This window comes from Capra hircus, chromosome 13 (genome assembly GCF_001704415.2).
Source record: "Capra hircus breed San Clemente chromosome 13, ASM170441v1, whole genome shotgun sequence".
Taxonomy (NCBI): domain Eukaryota; kingdom Metazoa; phylum Chordata; class Mammalia; order Artiodactyla; family Bovidae; genus Capra; species Capra hircus.
Window position 1 is genome coordinate 12,052,416 of NC_030820.1, and position 22,594 is coordinate 12,075,009.

At 46.6% G+C, this 22,594-nt stretch overlaps 1 protein-coding gene across 2 annotated transcripts in view; it reads right to left on the reverse strand.

The window, feature by feature from the left end:
* Window positions 1-22,594, reverse strand: part of ITIH5 (inter-alpha-trypsin inhibitor heavy chain family member 5) — an 85,834-nt gene that overhangs the window by 23,758 nt on the left and 39,482 nt on the right. For both annotated transcript variants that reach the window (XM_018056962.1, XM_018056963.1), the window contains exons 6-7: window positions 15,480-15,649; window positions 14,648-14,764 (exon numbers count right to left, since the gene is read on the reverse strand). In XM_018056962.1, the coding sequence (XP_017912451.1) occupies window positions 14,648-14,764; window positions 15,480-15,649 (287 nt within the window). The remainder of the gene's footprint in view (window positions 1-14,647; window positions 14,765-15,479; window positions 15,650-22,594) is intronic.

Below are 22,594 nucleotides of genomic sequence, written 5' to 3' on the forward strand. Positions count from 1 at the left end.
AGTGAGTGCTGGGAATACTGTCCATCTGTGACACCAGACTCCTCAAAACAGCTGTCCCCTTGTTTCCTCCCTGCCCTCCCAACACAACAGTTGGCACATTGTGGGCTGTCAGTAAATAGCTGCTGAATGAGCAATTGAGAGAAAAAGAGGGAGAGAGAGAGAGGGAGAATTCTACTAAGTGAATACGAAGGGAGGAGAGACACAGCCCCCACCCTTGAGAAGCTAAGACAGAACATTGAGAAGGGTGATATGCACGAAACACGGCTGAATGACGGACAGCATTAAAGCAAGAATGAACAGATCAGATAGCGACAATGAACAGATGCGGGTGGAGGGCCCTGAGCGCGCTGCTGACGGAACTCCGGGAAGCTGGCCCCACCTTGACCCCTCACCCTTCCACCCGCTCAGAGCCAGCACGACCCCAGCGAGAGCAAAGACGGGCTCAGCATCGCTCCCCATCCGACAGGCTGGACCTCTGGGAAGCCTGAAGGTCCACAGCTGGGCGGTGACAGACAGGACCGGCAAGCCGAGGCAGTCCCGGGGACAGCACAGTCGGGGGCCCGCTGCTAAGGCAGCCACTTGGACATGTTCCCGCTGCTGGGGCTCAGAGCTGGCAGGGCCCCCCAGGGTTCAGGCTGGGGCATGGGGAATCTCCTCAGAAGGCTGCTGTTTGTTTAGCGGCTGTCATCCCTAGGGATCCTTAAATAGCGAGCTCAAGCCCTCGAGAGGGGCTGGCCTGGCTTCTTGGCTGCTGTTTCCCCCCCCTCGTAAAGGATTCTCTGCTTTAGGAGCAGTCCTTCAAGTCTCTCCACCCTCCTCCCCTGAGCTCAGCAATGAAGGGCTTCTGATGACCGTGTAAGGCCACAGCTCTGACTTGTCCTCAGGAGCACTGGGGCAGGCAGGCAGGCCCACGGGCTCCCGGGAGTTCCACTTCCAGTTGCCTCGGGACCTTTGCACTGGTCTCCAGGTCCTTATTCCAAGGGGCGGGGGCGGACACTGCCTGGAGCCACCGCCGCCCATTAACCCTTCCTGAGCTCGGACCCGCGCGGTCTGGGGAGCTCTGCGTTCTGCAGAAGGCTGAAAAGGCAGGAGGAAGGTGTTTGCCAAGACAGAAGAGAGAATGTGAGGTGGCTTCAGCTGGTGTTTCTGCACCCTGCGTTTATATGCTACAGACAGACAGAAACCTAGGCAGGCTTTTCCCAAGAGTACACCCTAAAGACCAAGGTAAGCACATTCTAGAAAGATCAGAGGAAGCCCAGAAAGATAAGAATGGATGGTGCAAGCTGGTTCAAAGGCCTGAGCTACCCTGGAGGCACTGACTGGTCATATCCACTCCTTGGTGACCCCAAAGGGCACTTGGCAAACACCAGCCTCTACATGTCACCAGAAGGGCTCCTTACGATGTTCCAAGTTGTGTCTGAACTGAAGGAAGGTACGAAAGGTACACAAATACAATGGAGAGAGGAAAAGGAAATACTTCTCATTATTCAGATAGTAAAGAAGCACCCTGGCCTGCAGGAAGCATTCAGACAAGATTCCCTTTAATCCGAGCCTTGTAGAAACAAAGAGAATAGGGATGACTGGCTCCTTGAAACAGTTCCGTAGTGAGGAATCCTTCTGCTTGTAGGTACCTCCCTTGGGTTAAAAGGAGGGGGGAAAAGTATTTCCTCTGAAAACAATGTCTTAGAAGTTAATTCCAGCTCTGCCTCTGGTTTATTATTAAGTAAGCCTTTTCATCTCTGTCCACTTAAGTTCTTTCAGAAGCAAGGAGAATGTAAATAAACAAAGAGGAGCTCTTGGTTTCAGATTCTCTGTTCATCCAACTTGGCTGGTGATGGTCCCTCTTGGTCTAGCGGGTCTTCAGGGAAGGGAACTGTGCACCCTTTCCTGGTGGTGTCTGTCAGGGAAGGGGCAGGGCTGGGCCCCGGGAGGTGCAGCCCCTTTTACATGCTTACTGTCCCCTTGTTAGGGCTGCTCCCGGGGCGGGGAGTTTCTGAGAACTGCTCTGTCTGGCGGGCTTAGAGCCCCTGTGTTAAGCCAGCCTACAGACAAGATGGACCTTCCTTTCCCTTCCCTACAAAACTGAGCCCGAGCAGCTGCAGGCTCTTGGCTCAGCCCTCGAGGGGGTGAGTGTTCCAACTACACACGCTTTGAACCACTCACTCTGAGACGTTCCCCAAGGAGAGAAGACCCTTAGGGTGACCCATCAGTGGAACCCATGGAAAACCCAGCTGCCCACCCACTCCATCGGGGTCCCTGCTGCCTCTCCTCAAATCTTTCTGTGTCCCCGCCGAACCACCCGCACCAGCAACCAAGTCTGACACAAAAGGTTTTTGTACCCCAGTCCCTGGGTCGTTACGAGCCCATGACATCATAGAGGAAGTCCAAGGTCAAGGGTCTTAGACACCAGACATGCCAAACTTTCAGCAGAACGGCCCTGCTGTGCTCCAAAGCAGTCCTCGCGCTCACCCCATTCTAAAATGTTTGCTGAGGAGCTGACATTTTCCCTTTCCACACATTGCTTCTGGATGAACCCAAGAGAAAATCCTCTGTGAGTCCTCTCATCAAAAGCAAAAGAAAGCTAAGAACTTCTAAAAGTCCAGCTCGAGCCAAGACAGAATTGTGCCCAACAGAGAAGTACCCTAGAACGCCCTCAGTTTCTGAGAGGTAATACGGGGATGTGGAATACACCCATCGGCAACTGGACACAAGCGGGCCTTCTCCCTTCTCAGGCGGGTGGAGACAAGGGGCCCGGGCGCGGACCACAAAGAGGTGTGTGACTGGCCTCCCGTGCGGTGCAGTCCCTCTTGCGGCCAGCAGGGGGAGCGCTCTACCCCCAGGACTGCCAATGGAGTCCCGCTACGGGAAGGACAGACAGAAAGAGTCTGCGATCCCATCAAAGTTTGCAACGTCAGGCCCTCCTTGCAACCTCAAACTACCCATCTAAGCCGTCACTGAGAAGGATGGAGATGTCCAGCACCTCGGCCTCTCTCTGCGCCCTCCACAGACATTCACCCACGTCACCCTGCAGGCACCGTTGCGGCTAAAACCAGAGCAGCCATTCTGAGCGGGCCCTGGGCGCCGATGATGCTTCAGTGGGAGCATTCCAAGACCGTGGCATTTCAAGGGCACAAACATGGATTCCATAAAAGGCAACACAACTGTGCTTGGACACGCTACAGGTTTGAAGTTTTTTGAAATCATATCCAGACTGACCCACCAAGTAATTTTTTTTTTTAATTCCATCTTTACCAGCAAGGCAATAAATTGAGTGAGAAAGACCATTTCTCCATAATGTATTCATGTCTATATCATTGTTTTCCAGAAAAATCTAGCAACAGATTGGTTTCAAAGAACCTCAAACATTAAAAAATATCACCCTACCGATGACAAAGTAAGCACAGTTCAAGAGGTTATACAGACTCATAAAGAAAAACATGGATTGCACAAAGCCTGGTGCCCACTGTCGCCTGTGTCATGAATGACTCCCAAAGTGAACCACATTATATAATTTATTCAAAAATAAAAAATGAAACCTGTAATACAAGAAACATAAAACATCAAAAGGTGTCTATGTTCAATACAAGGAGCTGGTTGCAAAAAACAAAAACTATTTTTCTACTGGCCAAAGGGTTCTTTTTAGAGAAACAGCAGAAATTCAGAAGCTTTCTTTACATCATTGGAAAATTGGGGCTAGAAGTCATCAGATCTTCCAATATTTTAAAACAGTTTGCATGCACCCTTATAGAAGAAAGTGAAGACGAACTTAAGAGCCTCTTGATGAAAGTGAAAGAGGAGAGTGAAAAAGCTGACTTAAAACTCAGCATTCAAAACATAAAGATCATGGCATCCCGTCCCATCACTTTGTGGCAATTGGATGGGGAAACAATGGAAACAGTAACAGATTTGGGGGGGTGGGGCTCCAAAATCACTGTAGATTGTGACTGCAGCCATGAAATTAAAAGACACTTGCTTCATGAAAAAAAAAAAGCTATGACCAACCTAGACAGCATATTAAAAAGTAGAGACATTACTTTGCCGACAAAGGTCCATCCAGTCAAAGCTATGGTTTTTCCAGTAGTCATGTATGGATGTCAGAGTTGGACTATAAAGAAAGCTGAGCGCCAAAGAATTGATGCTTTTGAACTGTGGTGTTGGAGACGACTCTTGAGAGTCCCTTGGATGGCAAGATCAAACAAGTCCATCCTAAAGGAAATCAGTCCTGAATATTCATTGGAAGGACTGATGCTGAAGCTGAAACTTCAATACTTTGGCCACCTGATGCGATGAACTGATTCCTTAGAAAAGACCCTGATGCTGGGAAAGACTGAAGACAGGAGGAGAAGGGGAGGACAGAGGATGAGATGATTGGATTGTTGGATGTCCACCGACTCTATGGACATGAGTTTGAGCAGGCTCCAGGAGTTGGTGATGGACAGGGAGGCCTGGTGTGCTGCAGTCCATGGGGTTGCAAAGAGTCGGACACGACTGAGCAACTGAACTGAACTGAACTGTGCGTGTGTGTGTGCTAAGTTGCTTCAATTGTGTCCAGCTCTTTGTGATCCCACGGACTGTAACCTACCAGGCTCCTCTGTCCATGGGATTCTTCAGGCAAGAATACTGGAGTGGGTTGCCATGCCCTTCTCTGGGGGATCTTCCCGACCCAGGGATCGAACCTGTGTTTCTTACATCTTCTGCATTTGCAGGAGGGTTCTTTACCACTACTGCCAGCTGGTAAGCCCTAAAACAGTTTGCTGCTGCTGCTGCTGCTAAGTCACTTCAGTCGTGTCCGACTGTGTGACCCCAGAGACGGCAGCCCACCAGGCTCCCCCATCCCTGGGATTCTCCAGGAAAGAACAATGGAGTGGGTTGCCATTTCCTTCTCCAGTGCATGAAAGTGAAAAGTGAAAGTGAAGTCGCTCAGTTGTGTCCGACTCCTAGCGACACCATGGACTGCAGCCTCCCAGGCTCCTCCATCCATGGGATTTTCCAGGCAAGAGTACTGGAGTGGGGTGCCACTGCCTTCTCCCCTTAAACAGTTTAGTAAATACTAAACAGTAACTTGAAATTTCACCTAGAAGGAAATAGAAAGTAATAGTATTTATTAGGTCTCTACACTGTTCAAACTGTCACAAAGAGCATTATTTTTGAAATTAAACAAAATCATAGGGCTCCTGTATTTTAAAATACATTATTATAAGCTATTATAATTTTATTTATTGTTTGAATTCTAATTTCAAATGCTCCTTCAATGCAGTACTGTGCTAGATTATTACTCTAGTTCTGATCACCCAATCTGTGCAAAACTAATATTAACTGGGTGCTGCTTCATAGCGAGAGAAAAGCACTGCTCTAGTACAAATTCAGATCTAAATGCCAGCATTGGGACTTTCCTGGCAGTGCAGTGGTTAAGACTGCACTTCCACTGCCAGGGACTCAGGTTCTATCCCTGGTCGGGGAACTAGGATCCCACATGCTGTGTGGAGAGTCCAAAATAAATAAATAAAATACTGTAGATTTCAGTGGCACACACACAAAAATGCAAGTAATACTTTAGGACTGGTTCCAAAAGAGAATAATTTCTAACTAAATTTTGGCTAAATAAAAAAGTCTGAATATATTTAGACATTAGAGCATCTTTTGCAATATAAACATAAGTATATTTTATTAGTCTTTGTGTTTGGATTAATGTTAATTCTAACTAGAGAAGCAAAGTCTCTCTCATATGAAGGCTCTGGTTATTGTTACAATCTATCACCAAATGTTTTGACTTTGCTCTGACAAATGTACCAAGTATTTATCTAATAATGTCATGGTACATGTTTGTAAAAAGTTCTTTGCCAACAATGTTTCTTTGATTCTTTATCATGTATTAAGGACATCTATTTCTCTTGCTTGCACACACAGCTCTTCAGCATGGGAGGATCACACAGGAAAATAGAGGGGCTTCCTTGGCGGTCTGGAGGTTAGGGGTCCACCTCTAACCTCCTTATTATAAAAATATTAAAAATATATTCTCCTGCTTTCACTGCAGGAGACATAGGTTCGTTCCCTACTAAGATCCCGCATGCCGAGGGATGGCCAAAACAAGAATGTTCTCGGTCTCCCTTCTTGCCCCATCCACTGAATTAATTTCTGAAAGACTCAATCACTCTCCCCTCCCCTAGGAAGCCCTGGTTGCCCCTGCTCCACCCTGAAAAATCTGACCAGCACCCGTTTCTCTGTGACCGGATCCTACATTCACTTCTATGACAGGGAGCACCTTGCTTACAGTTTCCTCCATGACTTGTTCTTTTTCTCTGGACCGCTTGGGAAAAAAGGTTCTGTCTTGCTTATCTTTGTATCCCCACACCTTGTACCTCTCCCACAGTGCATAATCAATGTGACGTTCAATTTTGGAGAATTGGAAGTCCGGAGTCAAAGCCCAGATGCCAGCCTGGGCGAGCATGGGGTCCTAAGCAAGAGAGCGAGGTGGCTGTGACGTCAGGCCCGGGCAGCTCTTAGGAACTACACCCCCTTTGCAGCTTCCAGCAGCCACCAAACAGCTGCAGTCCAACAATAACACTCGCAGGCACTCTGATAACCGCTTCCACATTTCTCATCTCAGTCAATCCTCTTTGACCGACAGAGGTTATCTCCTTTTGACTTGTAGCCTAAACTTCTAGCCCTTTACAGAGAAAGGTGGCTGATGGCAATGCCCACTGGAGAAACTTAAGGGCAAGGTCAGGACACCTGGAAGGGCAAGTAAGGCTCTTGGTTATGGGAGGCCCATGCTTCCAGACGCCTTCTGCCAGGCCTGCACTCTGAACAGACAATGCAAGAGAACTCAAAGCTCTGTGTTGTTCATTTTCTCCTCCCACGATCACCACACAGTGCCTTCATTTAGAGATCCGCAAAACTCACTTTTATTTTCACCTGCGCTGGTTCGCTGCTGTGTGTGGGCTTTCTCCAGCTGCAGCCAGAGGGGGCTGCTCTCTGGTTGAGGTGCACGGGCTGCTTGCTGCTGTGGTTTCTCCTGTTGCAGGGCTCAGGCTCTAGAGCTTGGCTCAACAGTTGTGGCTCATGGGCTCAGCTGCTCCACAACATGTGGGTTCCTCCCCGACCAGGGATCGAACCCGTGTCCCCTGCATTGGCAGGCAGATTCTTTACCACCGAGCCACCAGGGAAATTCCCCTCAAAAGTTTTTAAACATGACCTCATTTGGCTCAGTCTTCACTGTTTCAACATTTTTTTAAAATGTGCTCAGTTGTGTCCGACTCTTTGTGACCCACGGACTATAGCCCGCCAGGCTCCTCTATCCATGGGGATTCTCCAAGCCAGAATACTGGAGTGGATAGCTGTTCCCCTCTCCAGGGGATCCTCCCAACCCAGGGATCAAACCCAGGTCTCCTGCATTGCTGGCGGATTCTTTACCAGCTGAGCCACGAGGGAAGCCCAAGAATACGGGAGTGGGTAGCCTATCCCTTCTCCAAGGGATCTTCCCAACCCAGGAATCGAACCAGGGTCTCCTACATTGCAGGTGGATTCTTTACCAGCTACCAGGGAAGCCCTTTTTAAAAACGGGTACCTCCAAAGTATTTAAAATTTTCTTTATGATTTTGTTGAAGAGCAAAAAAATTTTTTGAAACAAAATGTCCAAGTTTTCATGAGTGGCCCAGGGTAAAAATATTTTGCCCTTTGTCCATCATTTCTTTTCTCATTTTTCTGAGTTTGAGCCAAGACACCAGATTCCCCTGCTGCCTTCTGTCCATGGCCCCAAGGCCCAGACTTTTGTTTTGCAATGTATTTCTAAGATGCATGCTTGCTAGAGGTATGGTTTGGACAAGGGCAGCTCAGGGGATGAGAATAAATAGTATTTATCAACTGAAACAGTATTTCTAGCCAGCACCAATTAGCCGTCACTATAGGCCAGGAGCCCACCAGCCATGGCCTGGCGGCCAAATCCAGGCTGCTCCCTGCTTTTAATAAGTGTTGTTTTATGGGAACAGGACACACCCATGTCTCTGCACGTTGCAGCAGCCGCCTTTGTGCTACAACAGCAGGGTTGAGTCATCACGACAGAGACCTTCCAGGCTGCAAAGCTTAACATATTCACTGACCTGTCATTTTTTAGAAAATGTTTGCTGACCCCTGTCCTGGAAAACTGCAAAGAGGGAAGCTGGACACTGTGTTATGAACTGAAGCTATGCTTTCAGAGGCAGGAGGATCCAAACCTTATATCGTCCATTTTTCATCTGCAAGACAGCCACACAGTGCCTGCTCCTGAGGCTCTACAAGTTTCTTAGACGAGATCTCCTTTGGCATGTGTGCTTGCCTCCCTCCTTTTCTGCAGCCCTGCCTGCATTTGTGCAGGGAGTTCTCTCTCCCAACCATGTCACCAGCGGTGTGCAGCATTTAAGAGATCTCCTCACTTGGCTTAAGAACAGGTACTATAGCGACTTCCCTGGTGGTCCAGTGGCTACGACTCTGTGCTCCCAATGCAGAGGGCTCGAGTTTGATCCCTGGTCAGGGAACTAGACCCCACAGGCCACAACTAAGAGTTCACACGCTGCAACTAAAGATCCCATGTGCCACAGCTAAGATTCAGCACAGCCAAATCAACAAATAAAAGGAACAGGTACAATAAAGAAAATAAACAATAAGGACAGGGAACTACACTGGATATTTCATAATACCCTTAAAGGCAAAAGAATCTGAGGAAAGATATACATGTGTATATGTGCATTTGTGCACGCACGTGTGCTCAGTAACTCAGTCGTGTCCAGCTCTTTGCAACCCCATGGGTTGTAGTTCACCAGGCTCCTCTGTCCATGGGATTCTCCAGGCAAGAATACTGGAGTGGGTTGCCATTCCCTTCTCCAGTGTACGTGTGGAGGTGTGTGTATAACTGAACTACTTTGCTGTACATTTGAAACTAACACAACGTTGCAAATGAACTATAATTTATAAAAAGAAGACAGGAAGAGGACAGGTAAAGCTTAAAAGCTTGAGAGCTGGTCTGAGGTTATATCTGATAATGCAGTGAAGAGCTTCAGAGTGGGGTGGACTGAGCTCGACTCCAAACTTTTCTACTTGAAACTTGATGTATTTCAGTGCACTATTATCACCTTTCTGCCCCTCACCATCTCATCTGTGAAGCAGGGATAACCATGACTATTCCGCTGGCTGGCAGCTGAAATGAACAGATGTTTGCAAAACGCTTAGAGTGCGGGGTATGCGCTGGTCACTCAGGGGCTAAAGCTACCATGCCTTTAAAAGTTACATTTCATAATTTATGGGCTCGTGGGTTTTTCGGCAAAAATCATTACCAGGTACAGTGCTAGGAGCTGGAAATGTGTACTTTAATGATCAAAACCAAGTTGGTTCCCAAATTCATGGAGCTCATGGACTACTTGCCTGTAAGGTTACACATCCAGTTCAGTTCAGTTCAGTCGCTCAGTCGCAAATAGCACTTGGAAGCCCAATCTTGCACAGGGAAGTAGAAAGTGAGGTTTTCGAGGGTGAAGTAAGCCCACGAAGGAAGTACAAATGAAATTCAGATGCTGGTTCTCTAATCCACTAGCTCACATTTGCCCTCATTTTAGTTTGAGAATTACAGATAAGAAACACTGCGCTTGAACTGGGAGATTGGGGTTGGTAGATGCAAGCTATTACATTTAGAATGGATAAACAACAAGGTCCTACTGTATAGCACAGGGAACTATAGTCAATATCCTGTGATAAACCATGATGAAAAGAATATAAGAAAGGTCTGCATGTGTGTAACCGAGTTGCTTTGCCGTAGAGCAGAGACTGGCACAACACTGTAAATCACCTATGCTTCAGTATAAAAGGAATCCCTATGCTTGTTCTTTAGCCTCTAAAACTGTTGACTAAATTAAGCAGAAAAAGGATGCCAAGCTTCCAAAGCCACACTGGAGTTGAGGATTGGCACTGAATGGCACCGGTTACAGGAACAAACCCGGGAAGAGGGCCGCAGAAAGTTGCATCACTGAAGACATCTGGAAACTGATATATTAGCCACTGCTTGGCCACCAAGGCGGGTCCCTTAGCCAACAGCAAATGCTAGGGCAAAAGTGATAGAAATTATACTGAATGTCCCAAGTGCTCAGTCGTGTCTGACTCTTTGAAACCCTATGGACTGTAGCCCGCCAGGCTCCTCTGTCCGTGGGATTTCCCAGGCAAGAATACTGGAGTGGGTTGCCATTTCCTACCCCAGGGGATCTTCCCAATCCAATGATTGAACCTGCACTCTTGTGTCTCCTGCATTACAGGTGGATTCTTTACCTGCTGAGCCATCGGAGAAATTATAGAGATTAGGGGAAAGAGAAAATAATGTCTAGACCCTGTCAATGGAAACTGTATTTAATAGACATCTATTAGCTGGGGGAAATTTCAATAACCTCAGATATGCAGATGACACCCCCCCTCAATGGCAGAAAACAAAGAGGAAATAAAGTGCCTCTTGATAAAAGTGAAAGAGGAGAGTGAAAAAGTTGGCTTAAAACTCAACATTCAAAAAACTAAGATCATGGCATCCAGTCCATCACTTCATGGCAAATAGATGGGGAAACAATGGAAACAGTGACAGATTTTATTTTCTTGGGCTGACGGTGACTGAAGCCATGAAATTAAAAGACGCTTGTTCCTTGGAAGAAAACCTATGACAAACCTGGGCAGCGTATTAAAAAGCAGAGACATCACTTAAAGGTCCATCTAGTCAAAGCTATGGTTTTCCAGTAGTCATGTATGGATATGAGAGTTGGACCATAAAGAAGGCTGAGCGCCAAAGAATTGATGCTTTCAAATTGTGGTGTTGGAGAAGACTCTTGAGAGTCCCTTGGACGGCAAGGAGATCAAACCAGTCAATCCTAAAGGAAATCAACCCTGAATATTCATTGGAAAGACTGACGCTGAAGGTGAAGTTTCAATACTTTGGCCACCTGATGCAAAGAACTGAGTCGTTGGAAAAGACCCTGATGCTGGGAAAGATTGAAGGCGGGAAGAGAAGGGGACAACAGAGGATGAGATGGTTGGATGGCATTACCGAGTCAACGGATAGGAGTTTGAGCAAGCTCTGGGAGCTGGTGATGGACAGGGAGGCCTGGCGTGCCATGGGGTCACAAAGAGTCAGAAGTGACTGAGAGGCTGAACAGCAAGAAGCCTTCACACTCCAAAGGACACATATGTTTGCCCCCTGCTCACCATGTTTTTGTTTCTCTTCAGATCCCCTGTCTCACTAAGTTTTACAAACTCAAGCTGGGAGGCAGAAACCCTGCCTGACTCAGCAGAAGAGAAAGTGGAGAGAACACAGAGCCGAGTCCGGCATTGATGACTGTAGCGTAGGCTGAAGCTGCCCCCAGGCTGGTGAAGTCCTGGCTTCCAGGCTCACATTCCTACCAGGATCAGGACAGAACCAGAAGATGCCAAAAGCCCACAGCTTTGGTTGCTCCCGGGTACTGACAGACCCTTGGGTAAGGACACATTTTCAGGGGACTTCCCAGATAGTCCAGTGGTAAAGAATCTGCCTTCCAATGTAGGGGATGCTGGTTCAACCCCTGCTCGGGGAACTAAGATCCCACATGCCATGGGGCAAGCAAGGCCCTGTGTCACAGCTAAGATCTGATGCAACCAAATACATTTTTTTAATTGAAAAAAAAAAACCACATTTTCAACTCAAATGATCCTTACAATTCCTTATAGATCAATTGTTCAAGTACTTACTCAGTAGCAACTATGTGCCTGAGATTCTGATAACTACAGTGAAACATCTCAGGCCCATCCCGAAAGGAGCCAAGAACATTTGGATAAGAACGCAAGAAAGACACTTCGTGGTCTTCACAGCATTCAAGGGACCCATTCCAAATGTCTGGTGTTGCCAAGCCCGTAGACACATCACCAAAGCCTTTTGCTTGGGGCAAATTTTCCTCTTCACCAGGGAACGTGATACTGTGTACAGACTCCACTGAGAGCCAGCTAAGCTGCTCACTCAGGGCTGTGGCCTTAGAGAAGCTGAGAGCTGCTTAAAGACTCGGTGGTTTTCAAAACCACTTAAGGTAGCCACAGGCTTTAGAAATTTCCTGGAGGCTTCTGATGTGTTTGGCTGGTCTAAGGCGGTTCTCCTTGGAAAGAGGCCATGCGGTGGTTTAAAAGCCAGCAAGACTGCAGGCCAGATGCTCAGCGCCTAGCAAGGAATGGAGTTTCCTACCCAGGAATGAAGCCCCACTGCAGTGTTCTTGCCTGGAAAATGCCATGGACAGAGGAGCCTGGTAGGCTACAGTCCACGGGGTGGCAAAGAGTCAGACACGACTTAGTGACTAAACAACACCGAATCCAAGAACGAAGGGAGAGGGGAGGATAACAAATAGGGTGACATCTATCCTTCCTCTGCTCTTGGCAAGGAAATCCCTCCTCCTGAGATGCAGCCTTTGCCATGGAGTCTTGAAACGTCAAGGCACTGACCTTGTAGGCACCTGCACGCCTATCACTGCACACGAGGAGGCTGCCTCATCACTGTGTTACTCGCCCTGAGACCCCATAGTATCTTGGTTTGATTCATGGCCTTCAGGGTCAGACCTGGCTTGAAAGCCTGGCCCTGCCATGTACTAGCTGTTATCTGCTCCTGCAAAGCGCCAGTCTCTCCATCAGTAAAATGGGGATGACAGCTAAATTATTATAAAGATTAAATATCCCTTAATTCAACAATCCATGTAATACCCTTAGCGAAACGCCTCAGCATGCTGAAGATGCTCTAGGGACCTCCCTGGTGGTTCAGTGGAGGAGCATCTGCCCGCCAGTGCAGGGGACACAGCTGTGGTCCCTGCTCCAGGAAGACAGCCCAGGCTGCAGAGCAACGGAGCCCACGGGCCACAGCTGCTGAGCCTGTGCTCTCCAACAAGAGGAGCCGCTGCAATGAGAAGCCCGCACACCACAGCAAAACGCAGCCTCCATCACCGCAACTAGAGAAAGCCTGAGCGCAGCAACGAAGACCCAGCACAGGCAAGAAGAACAGGAGACGAAGGAGTCGGCGGGCTGATACAAGAACGCAATGCTGAAGAACAACGAGAATCTGGCTTACAGGGTATCCTCCTCTAATACCAGTTAGAAATTGTACTTACCTATCCTTCAAAAAAAAAAAAAAAAAAAAGGCTAAAGCAAATCCTTGCATCAGATTTTGGAATGCAGCTTTCACTATTTTGGGGTAGGGCAAAATCAGACATCATGGAAAAAAGATCAGTATGTTATACTGGGAATTCCTCGGTGGTCCAGTGGTTAAGACTCTGGGCTTCCAATTCAGGGGGCCCAGGTTCAATCTGCGGCTGGAGAACTAAGGTCTGAACAACCATGCAGCACATTGAAACAAAGAACATATATATACATACATGACACGTTAAAAAACGTGTGCACTAAATATTTACATATGAATGGCCAAAGTAACTACAAAGTGATAACTGAGAGAAAATATTTGCAATGGTTTACGAGCTAAGATCAAGTTCAATTCTATGCGGAGGGGCCACTTAAAGGGGAAAACAGGGGACACGGGGTCTCTAGGAGGTATGAGATGCTATTTTACTCATTAGACCACATGCTTATTGTTAATTGATAAAAACGGATTATGAATTAAGAAAGAAAATCTAAGAGGCCTAATTTTTTGTTGAACATTGAGATATTTGTTGGTATGGCAACCTGCAGTTCTTTCTGTTTTCCATTCTGTAAGTTGGAAATAGAAATGCAAATTTGTGACATTTCCGATACCAGAGTAAGACAAGGAATAGCCTTTTCCTGTGGTTTGTGAAAAAAAATGTAGATGGCTACATTTGGGTGATAACTTAATTTTTCAGCATAGATTACGTGTCCCCGTAATGTACCCCATCCCTAGAATGCCAAGGTTCTTCCTAAGCACTGTGAGAATATGAGTCCTGAACTGTGCTGTGCTATACTTAGTCACTCAGTCGTATCCAACTCTGTGACCCCATGGACTGTAGCCCACCAGGCTCCTCTGTCCATCGGGATTCTCCAGGTGAGAACACTGGGGTGGGTTGTCATGCCCCCCTCCAGGGGATCTTCCCAACCCAGGGATCGAACCCAGGTCTTCCACATTGCAGGTGAATTCTTTTACTGTCTGAGCCACCAGGAAAGCCCAAGAATACTGGAATGGGTAGCCTATTCCTGGATCTTCCCAACCCAGGAATAGAACCGGGGTCTCCTGCATTGCAGGAGGATTCTTTACCAGCTAAGCTACCAGGGAGTCCTGAATTATTGAGATACAAGTCTTTGGTTCTAACCACAGGCCAAGGGGCTGCCAATGACTTTATTCTGTTATTCTCAATGGACACCATCACTGAACAGAATTATTCCATCCACAATGGTGCTCTTCAGTGGCCTCCTCATTGTATTCTTATCTCACTCACATTATCCCCCAGTTCCCCTTATTTCAAGGTGTTTCTGCAGCCCTCTGCTCTCCTAAAACCCCCATGCTGAAATGACAGTTCATGTCAGTGGCTTCCCTGAATCTGTTCAGGAATGTTCCCCACAGGCAGGAACAGATGAATGGTAAAGCGGACATCTCACATCAGTTGAATCCTGTTCACTGAGAATATCACTATCCTCAACAAACGTGAAAGAGGAAAAAGTAGCCCGGACTCACCTGGCGGAGTTTGGTTCCCACCATGGAAGCACTGCTGTCAAGCACAAACACCACGTTCTTAGGTAAAGGCGGAAGGTCTTTGGGGGCAAAATAGTGCACAAAATAGCCGTCTAGAACCTGGTGGAGGGAAGAGAAAGTAAAATTGATAGTGCCTAGATTAGGCAGCAAAACAAACCAAAATGGAGATTCCATGGAACGTCTAAAAGTCACAGACAGCATGAAACGGTCTCGGGCCAGATGCCGCATCCAGAGCAGAAGCATCCGTGGTCCTGACCCTCCAGCTACTTGCTAACTTAATTGGGATAAGGGCAAAAGCATTCCTTAAAAATATATCGATTACACTGACTCCACTTAAATCATTCATCTCCTCTCGACCCTTGTCCCTTGAGAATCCTGCTTCCTGCATCATCTGTTTCTTTTCCTAAGCATCTTTCATGTTCCGACATAAAGACTGCCTACATGCTGGATGCACATTAATACATTTTGATAATCCTACCCTGTCTCTGGAGAAATATGACCTACAGGAAATTGAGTCATGGGCCAGTTTCTCTAAATTTAAAAGATGAACTAAGTTCTAATTTCATCTAAAGCACCTCAGGGAAAATTAGGTTATAGGTTTCATTTGCCTCTAGATTACTGAAGCAGGAAATAGATATCCCCAGCCTCTAGCAAGGGAACATCACTGGTGGTCTCAGAGACACATTGGGGTTAAAACAGATTTCCTAAGAATCGGGAGTTCTCACTCTCTCAGGTGAGTACTGAAATCCCTGATTCTGGGTCTAACTAAAAGTGTCATGCAACTGATGAGAAACAGCAACAACAAACCCGTTACCTGGATGTCCCCAATGCTCTGTTCCCTATTGACATCATATCTAACGATGAAATCTCCCAAAATGCCATTCTGGGCGATCTTGGCTTGCTGGACCACACTAGGCTTAAAAACAACTTTGGCAAAAGTTTCATTTTGGTTGATGACAGTAGAAGGAGGTGGCCCAGAATCATCTGTAGGCAAGATAGAAACATAACAAATGACTGAACATATAACTCTTTCTGAAAAGAAACAAGATCTATTTTGCATGGACACAGAAAGTTAGCCTTTATTTTATTTCAGGTTTGCATTTCAGATGAACTCCCAAAACTCTGTACTGGTAATAAATCTCAGTGCATGAGATATGTTAGCTTGCATTTCATCTCTATGTCTTCTTCTAAATCCTTTCTTGCAAGAATTTTAAAAACACACAAAAGGAGAGAAAATAGTAAAGTGAACTCTCATGGAACCATCATCTGACCCAACAATTGTCAACATTTCACCAGTCTTATTTTATCTGTTTTTATGGATCCTCTCACCATTTGTTTTTAATCCTTTGAATGTGCCACATGGCATGTGGGATCTTAGTTTCCTGACCAGGGATGGAACCTGTACCCTCTGTATTGGGAACACAGAGTCTTAAGTCAGTGGACTACCAGGAAAATCTCCCTCTCACCATTTTTGTTTTTGCTAGAATTTTAAAACAAATCTGAGGCATCATATTTCATCTATAAATGCTTCTTTGTGCGTGAGTGCATTTGTGAAGTGCATAAATATTTCAGCCGTGTCCGACTCTTTGCGACCCAATGGACTGTAGCCCACCAGGCTCCTCTGTCCATGGGATTCTCCAGGCAAGAATACTGGAGTGGGCTGCCATTTCCTCCTCCAGGGGATCTTCCTGACCCAGGGACTGAACCCGCACCTCTTAAGTCTCCTGCATTGGCAGATGGGTTCTTTACCACGAGGGCCACCTGGGAAGCCCAAAATATTTTTTATGTATCTCTACAAGAACTTTTTTCAGCGTAACCACAAAACTGGCATGACAAGTAACAAAATCAATGCTTTGTGCTTTAATATCATCAAATACTCAGCTTGTATTTAAAGTTTCCTGATTCTCTGGAAAATGTCCTAGAATGGCAGCTTTTTTTGACTCAGGATCATAACAAAGTCCCCACATCACCTTTGACTGACATTTCTGAAATCTCTCTTAATCCACAAATGCCCCCTCTCTCTACCCTTTTACTAATGCTACATATACATCTTGTGAAACGCTGGTTCTCTCTTCCATGGAGTTTCTCACATTCCGTATGTCATGATGGTTTTCCTGTCCTGTCTTTTGGTCGCCTGCTCTCCTGGTCCCCAACTACGGCTTGAACGTAGCGTCACAGGGAGCAGAAAACGTACCAATGCCCAGGCCAAGCGCTCATTTAACTGTTCTGGGACACAGCTGGGGGGTTTCGGGTCTTCTCAATTCCCGCCGTGATCTAATGCTCAGTCAAGCTTGAGGCTCCCAGCTCAGGCCCCTGCACCTCCTTGTGTTCGGTGGGCAGAGCTAGAGGCGGGTTAGATTCAGGTTCAGTGCTGTGGACAAGAGTATGTCCTAGTGATGCTGAGTCCTTACTTCCTTATCCCATCAGGTAGTACGCGACATCTAGTTGTCTGCTTCTAGTTTCAGTAAGAAGGCAATGCACCCCACTCCAGTACTCTTGCCTGGAAAATCCCATGGACGAAGGAGCCTGGTGGGCTGCAGTCCATGGGGTCGCTGAGGGTCGGACACGACTGGGCGACTTCACTTTCACTTTTCACTCTCACGCATTGGAGAAGGAAATGGCAACCCACTGCAGTGTTCTTGCCTGGAGAATCCCAGGGACAGGGGAGCCTGGTGGGCTGCCGTGTGTAGGGTCACACAGGGTTGGACACGACTGAAGCAACTTAGCAGCAGCAGTTTCAATAAGAGCGCTGGGCGGTTCTGATCACCCAGGAGGAAGTTCCTCATCAGTCTCTCCCTTAGCAGATTTATCAGTCACTGATGATGTTTGTTCACTGTTTCATCAGAGTCGCAGAAGGGCGGTTTCTGAGGCTCTCACTCCTTCCACACGCAGCTCTTCCATAAGGAGCGTGTCTCCTCCGTCAGTCATTTGGTTCTCGTAATGTGCTGCTTGTCCAGAAGGTTTATGACTCTAAAAAAACATCACCCAAAGCCTTCCCCAGCACGAAACTTAGGATGTAAATTAAAATTCCAGAAAGAGGAAGAGATAAATGATTTTTTTCTGTGATTTAAGTAAAATGAGTGAGATGATATATTAAGCAAAGAACAATCTCGTTTACTCTAACTTTCATGTCCTTCAGTAAGACACACTATGGAGAATTATTTCACAGACTACCCACCTCTGTAAATCCAATCAATACTGTGTCTATATGTTGAGCAACTAGCTTTTTGAAATTTGCATGCATTATGAAGAACAGGAAAACGAGGAATTCCTAAACATCAGTATGTGGAGACTTTTAATCCAGATAGTGAATCAAAGGCTGGCTTGAAATTGCTGCAAAGCATCAGATTCTCTTTTTAAATCTATTCAAGTTGATACCATGGAGTAAGCTGACCAACAATTTTCCATCCTTAATTAGCAAAACAAAAAAGGAAATGAAGCATCATTTGCCCATAGTAATTTGTGTCTAAGAATAAACTTCCTTCTGCTAAGGGCTTATTAGACAAAAGTCAAAGGAACTTTAAACATTTCCCTCACCAAAAGAGACAATTAATTTTAAGAGACCATTTAGGTGTAACCTTACCAGGAACCACAAGGCAGAACTGACTCTTCTATTATTTATACTTACCAAGGGCAGGAATTTCAGGACTGATAGACAGGTAGCAATCAGGGAAGTCTGTTCTTGCAGAAAGTCAGTTGTAGGTAAGAGAATACCTCCAACAGACCTGCTCGTGTGAAAAAGGTGCTGGGAAAATCTCCAGGGGACCATGCAGAGTGCCAGCCTGTGTCCTCTAGAGTCGTCTCTCACTGATGATTACTGCTCAAGCACTAAGAGTGAGAGGTATGAAAATACCCTAGCTGAGGACTTGAGATCACAGGTGAGTCACAAGGACCTGCGCTTGAAACTGGATCCACCTGTTATCTATGAGATTTGGGGCAGGCTACTGAGCCCTAGTTATCTCATCTGTAAAATGGATTAGTGGTCTACCAAACACACTCTTGGGAGAAGGCAATGGCACCTCACTCCAGTGCTCTTGCCTGGAAAATCCCATGGATGGAGGAGCCTAGTGGGCTGCAGTCCATGGGGTCGCTAAGAGTCAGACACGACGGAGCGACGTCACTTTCACTTTTCACTTTCATGCATTGGAGAAGGAAATGGCAGCCCACTTGAGCGTTCTTGCCTGGAGAATCTCAGGGACGGGGGAGCCTTGTGGGCTGCCGTCTATGGGGTCGCACAGAGTCGGACACGACTGAAGCAACTTGGCAGGCAGCAAACACACTCTTGACATGGTTGTGATGTGATGTACTTAGCACCATTCTGATTCATAGGGAGCAATCATGCTTGCTAATGTTATCATCAACCAGAAACAGGTACAAAATAGAAGTGCCTGTGAATTAGACGTGAAACAATACATCGTGTCAAACTTGGGACACTCTGTGCGAGGAAGAGGAAAGAACTGCTACTGGCAACATGGTTGAATCAGAGTCATTCTGAGTGAAAACATAAGATACAGAAGAAAGTAGTCACTATTTCCATTTACACGAAGCTCCGGAGCAGGGAAACTCACAGCAATCGAAAGAGCGTACTGGGGCCCCTCTCCGCGTGTGTGAGCCTCGCCAACCCCTCCCGCAGGAGACTGTCGCAGCCGGCCAGCCCCTGCTTCTTGGTGACCCAAAGGCTGTGATCAAGAATGCTGCTATGTCAGAGGAGATGCGACAGGACTCAGTGGGGTGTGCTACTCAGGCACTGGGTGATATAACATGCAGAAGGGCATCGCGGCCCGTGTTAAGAAGGAGTGTGGCAAGAAGCACAACCCCACCCGGTGCTGCATCGTGGGAAGGAACAAGTTATGTGACACATGACGCCAAACACTCCATGCACTTCTCCCCGGGCCAAGCGCCCGTTCCGTCCAAATCTGGTTAAAAGCATGGACCATGCCGCACACCCAGCGATCCATCCAAAAAGCAGGACTGCAGCCTCAACTCCGAATTCCAGAGACTGAAGTCTTCAGCCTTGCCTAAGGGAACCCCTCCACCTTTGAACCTTTATTGTGTTTTGTAGAGGGCATTCTCTGTACTAGGTTGCTGTGATTACAAAGCAATGAGCAAAACAGCTTACATTTGTATTTATTTTCTATTTCACACCTGTCTGCCCCATGTTTTTTCTTTTCAAAATCCATTCCTTTAAAGAAAGAAATCTGTTGGAGAAAAAAAAAGAAAGAGCATACTGTTTCCTTTGGGGAGGGTAAACACTGACCTGGAAAGAGGATAAAGGGACATTTTGGGGTGCTGAAAATACTCTACAGCCTGACTTGAAAGTAACTGCTGGGTGTGTGTGTATATATATATGTATATATGTAAAACTTCCTTAAGCTACAAACATAAGGTTTATATACTTGATTGTATGCATACCCCAATTTTTTAAAAAATTTAAACTTGTTGAAAGTTGCATGAATAAGTAACTCCCAGGATGGAACATAGTATTATTTGTCAAGTGGACTTCTGTCTTAGGGTAAATCTTTTTCTGTGGGCATTTATACATTCACGGTAATACTTGGTGGCATTACACAGTGTAATAGCTGGCAGAACCAGGTCCAGGGACAGAGGTCCAGGGAAACAATTTCTTGTGCAGCGTCCCTAAGTATGCATGCTCAGTTGTATCCGACTTTGTAAGCCCATGGACTGTAGCCGCCAGACTCCTCAGTCCATGGAATTTTCCAGGCAAGAATACTGGAGTGAGCTGCCATTTCCTTCTCCAGGGAATCTTCCTGACCAGAACCAGGTCTCCTGCACTGCAGGCAGTCTGCGGCTTGGCAGGCAGATTCTTTACCAACTGAGCCACCAGGGAAGCCCTCTGCGCCCCTCAGCTCTGAGAAAGGTGTCCTGTTGGCAGAGGTACTTTCACACTCGTCTCTCTAGCAGTGCTCCAGCAAGCCCCAGATGAGTTCATCATCCGCCAGGTGACACAGACCAGCTCTACTGTGGCTTTGGACCAGCAGCCATCACCTGGGAACTTGCTAGAAACACAAGTTCTTGGGCTCGTCCCAGAACCCTGGAGTCAGAAACGCTGCAGGTGGGACCCAGGGGTCCGTGTTTTCACAAGGCTTCCCAGGTGATTCTGGTTCCTGCACAGACAATGGCAGTGTGCCTTTGACGTATGTGAGTGGGCGGCACTAGATTCTCTCTAGCCTTCCAAGTTGACACAAATGAGATTTTACTCTCTTTACACTGTCAAGGGGAACAAGCCAGTCAATCCTAAAGGAAACCAAACCTGAATACTCACTGGAAGGACCAATGTTGAAGCTGAAGCTCCAATACTTTGGCCACCTGATACAAAGAGCCAACTCATTAGAAAAGACCCTGATGCTGGGAAACACTGAAGGCAGAAGAAGGGGGCGACAGAGGATGAGATAGTTAGATGGCATCACTGACTCGATGCACATGAGTTTGAGCAAGCTCCAGGAGACGTGAAGGACAGGGAAGCCTGGCGTGCACAGTCCATGGGGTGGCAAAGAGTCGGACACGACTGAACAACGCTGTCAGGACGTACCTACCATTTCATGTTCCAAGTCTTTCTTGTTGAAATGGTCTTTACAATTACCCTGAATTAATACCATTCATAGTTGAATGAAAGCACCAAGGATTAAAAAGTATAATTTCTCTCTTCATAATCAATTTGACTAGCCTCTTTGATATAAGCCATGAGAAAGGATAGTGTATTATTATTTTAGTTTCCTACTGACCTCTGATGTTTGCTGTGCGTGATGAAAATTCATGAGATTCCTCTAAATGGGCTTCTTTTATGTGCTCAAAGAGTGGGTTGATTCCCAACCGGGTTGTTCACCAAGAAGCCCAGTTCCTGAGGTTGACCTCCACCCACTAAGTATCAGACAGTCAATGTGACTCAAAGAATTTTCCACTACCTATCAAAAAATAAAATAAAATAAAGGTCCACTGGGAAAAATTCCAGAGAAGTATTTCTAGAACATAAAATCCTCTTTTTATTAGAGAAAGAAAAAAAATCAATGAGGCTGCCCCTAATGACTGACCAAGATCGAAAAGCAGAATAGTACTATTTAGCTTTTCTTGCGTGTGAACAGGGGTCCTGCTGCCTGCTGCAAAATCGGAAGCACAATGAGCTAATTTATTAGCAGGGCCCTCAGCAGTCACGGGATGTGTCCTAAACATAATGAAGAGTGCAAGGGAACAGGTTGGGAGCAGACCAAGAGAATGAGAATCTGACCTACTTTTCTAAGGAGAACCCACATACCCTGGCTTGCCCTGCTTCACACCCACTTGGTCAGGGCTAGCAGTGAACTTCATGATTCCTCTGAACTGGAGGAAGCTGTGTCTTCTCCTGCCATCTCCCTGTTTTCACCCAAGCAAGAGTGGTCTCCTGCAAGATGACCTTCAAGGGCATAGGACTGCCTCTAGGGCAACCCCTGAAGACGCACCGACTGGTCTGTCTCCACCCACTCTGCCCTGCTTCTCAGATCATCAGCATCCCCACAAGGCCTTCTTCCTGTCTGAAGTCCCATATTTTTTAACTGGAAAATATGTGCTTTTTAGAACCCATACAATATCAAGTGAAGTGGGCTCCAGGGTTTGATAAGACTTGAAAGACTGACTTAACATCTCTGAGCCTTAGTTCCATGTCTTTTAAATCCACATCATAGAATCATGGTCAGAATTAAATGACATCACATCTAAAAGGAACTAAGGATGGTGCTGTTGCCAAGTCGTGTCAGACTCTTTGCGACCCCCTGGACTGTAGCCTGCCAGGCTCCTCTGTCCATGGGGTTTCCCAGGCAAGAGTACTGGAGTGAGTTGCCATTCCCTCCTCCAGGGTATCTTCCTGACTCACAGATCGAACCCGTGGCTCCTGCACTGCAGGTGAATTCTTTATTGTCTGAGCCACCAAGGAAGTCT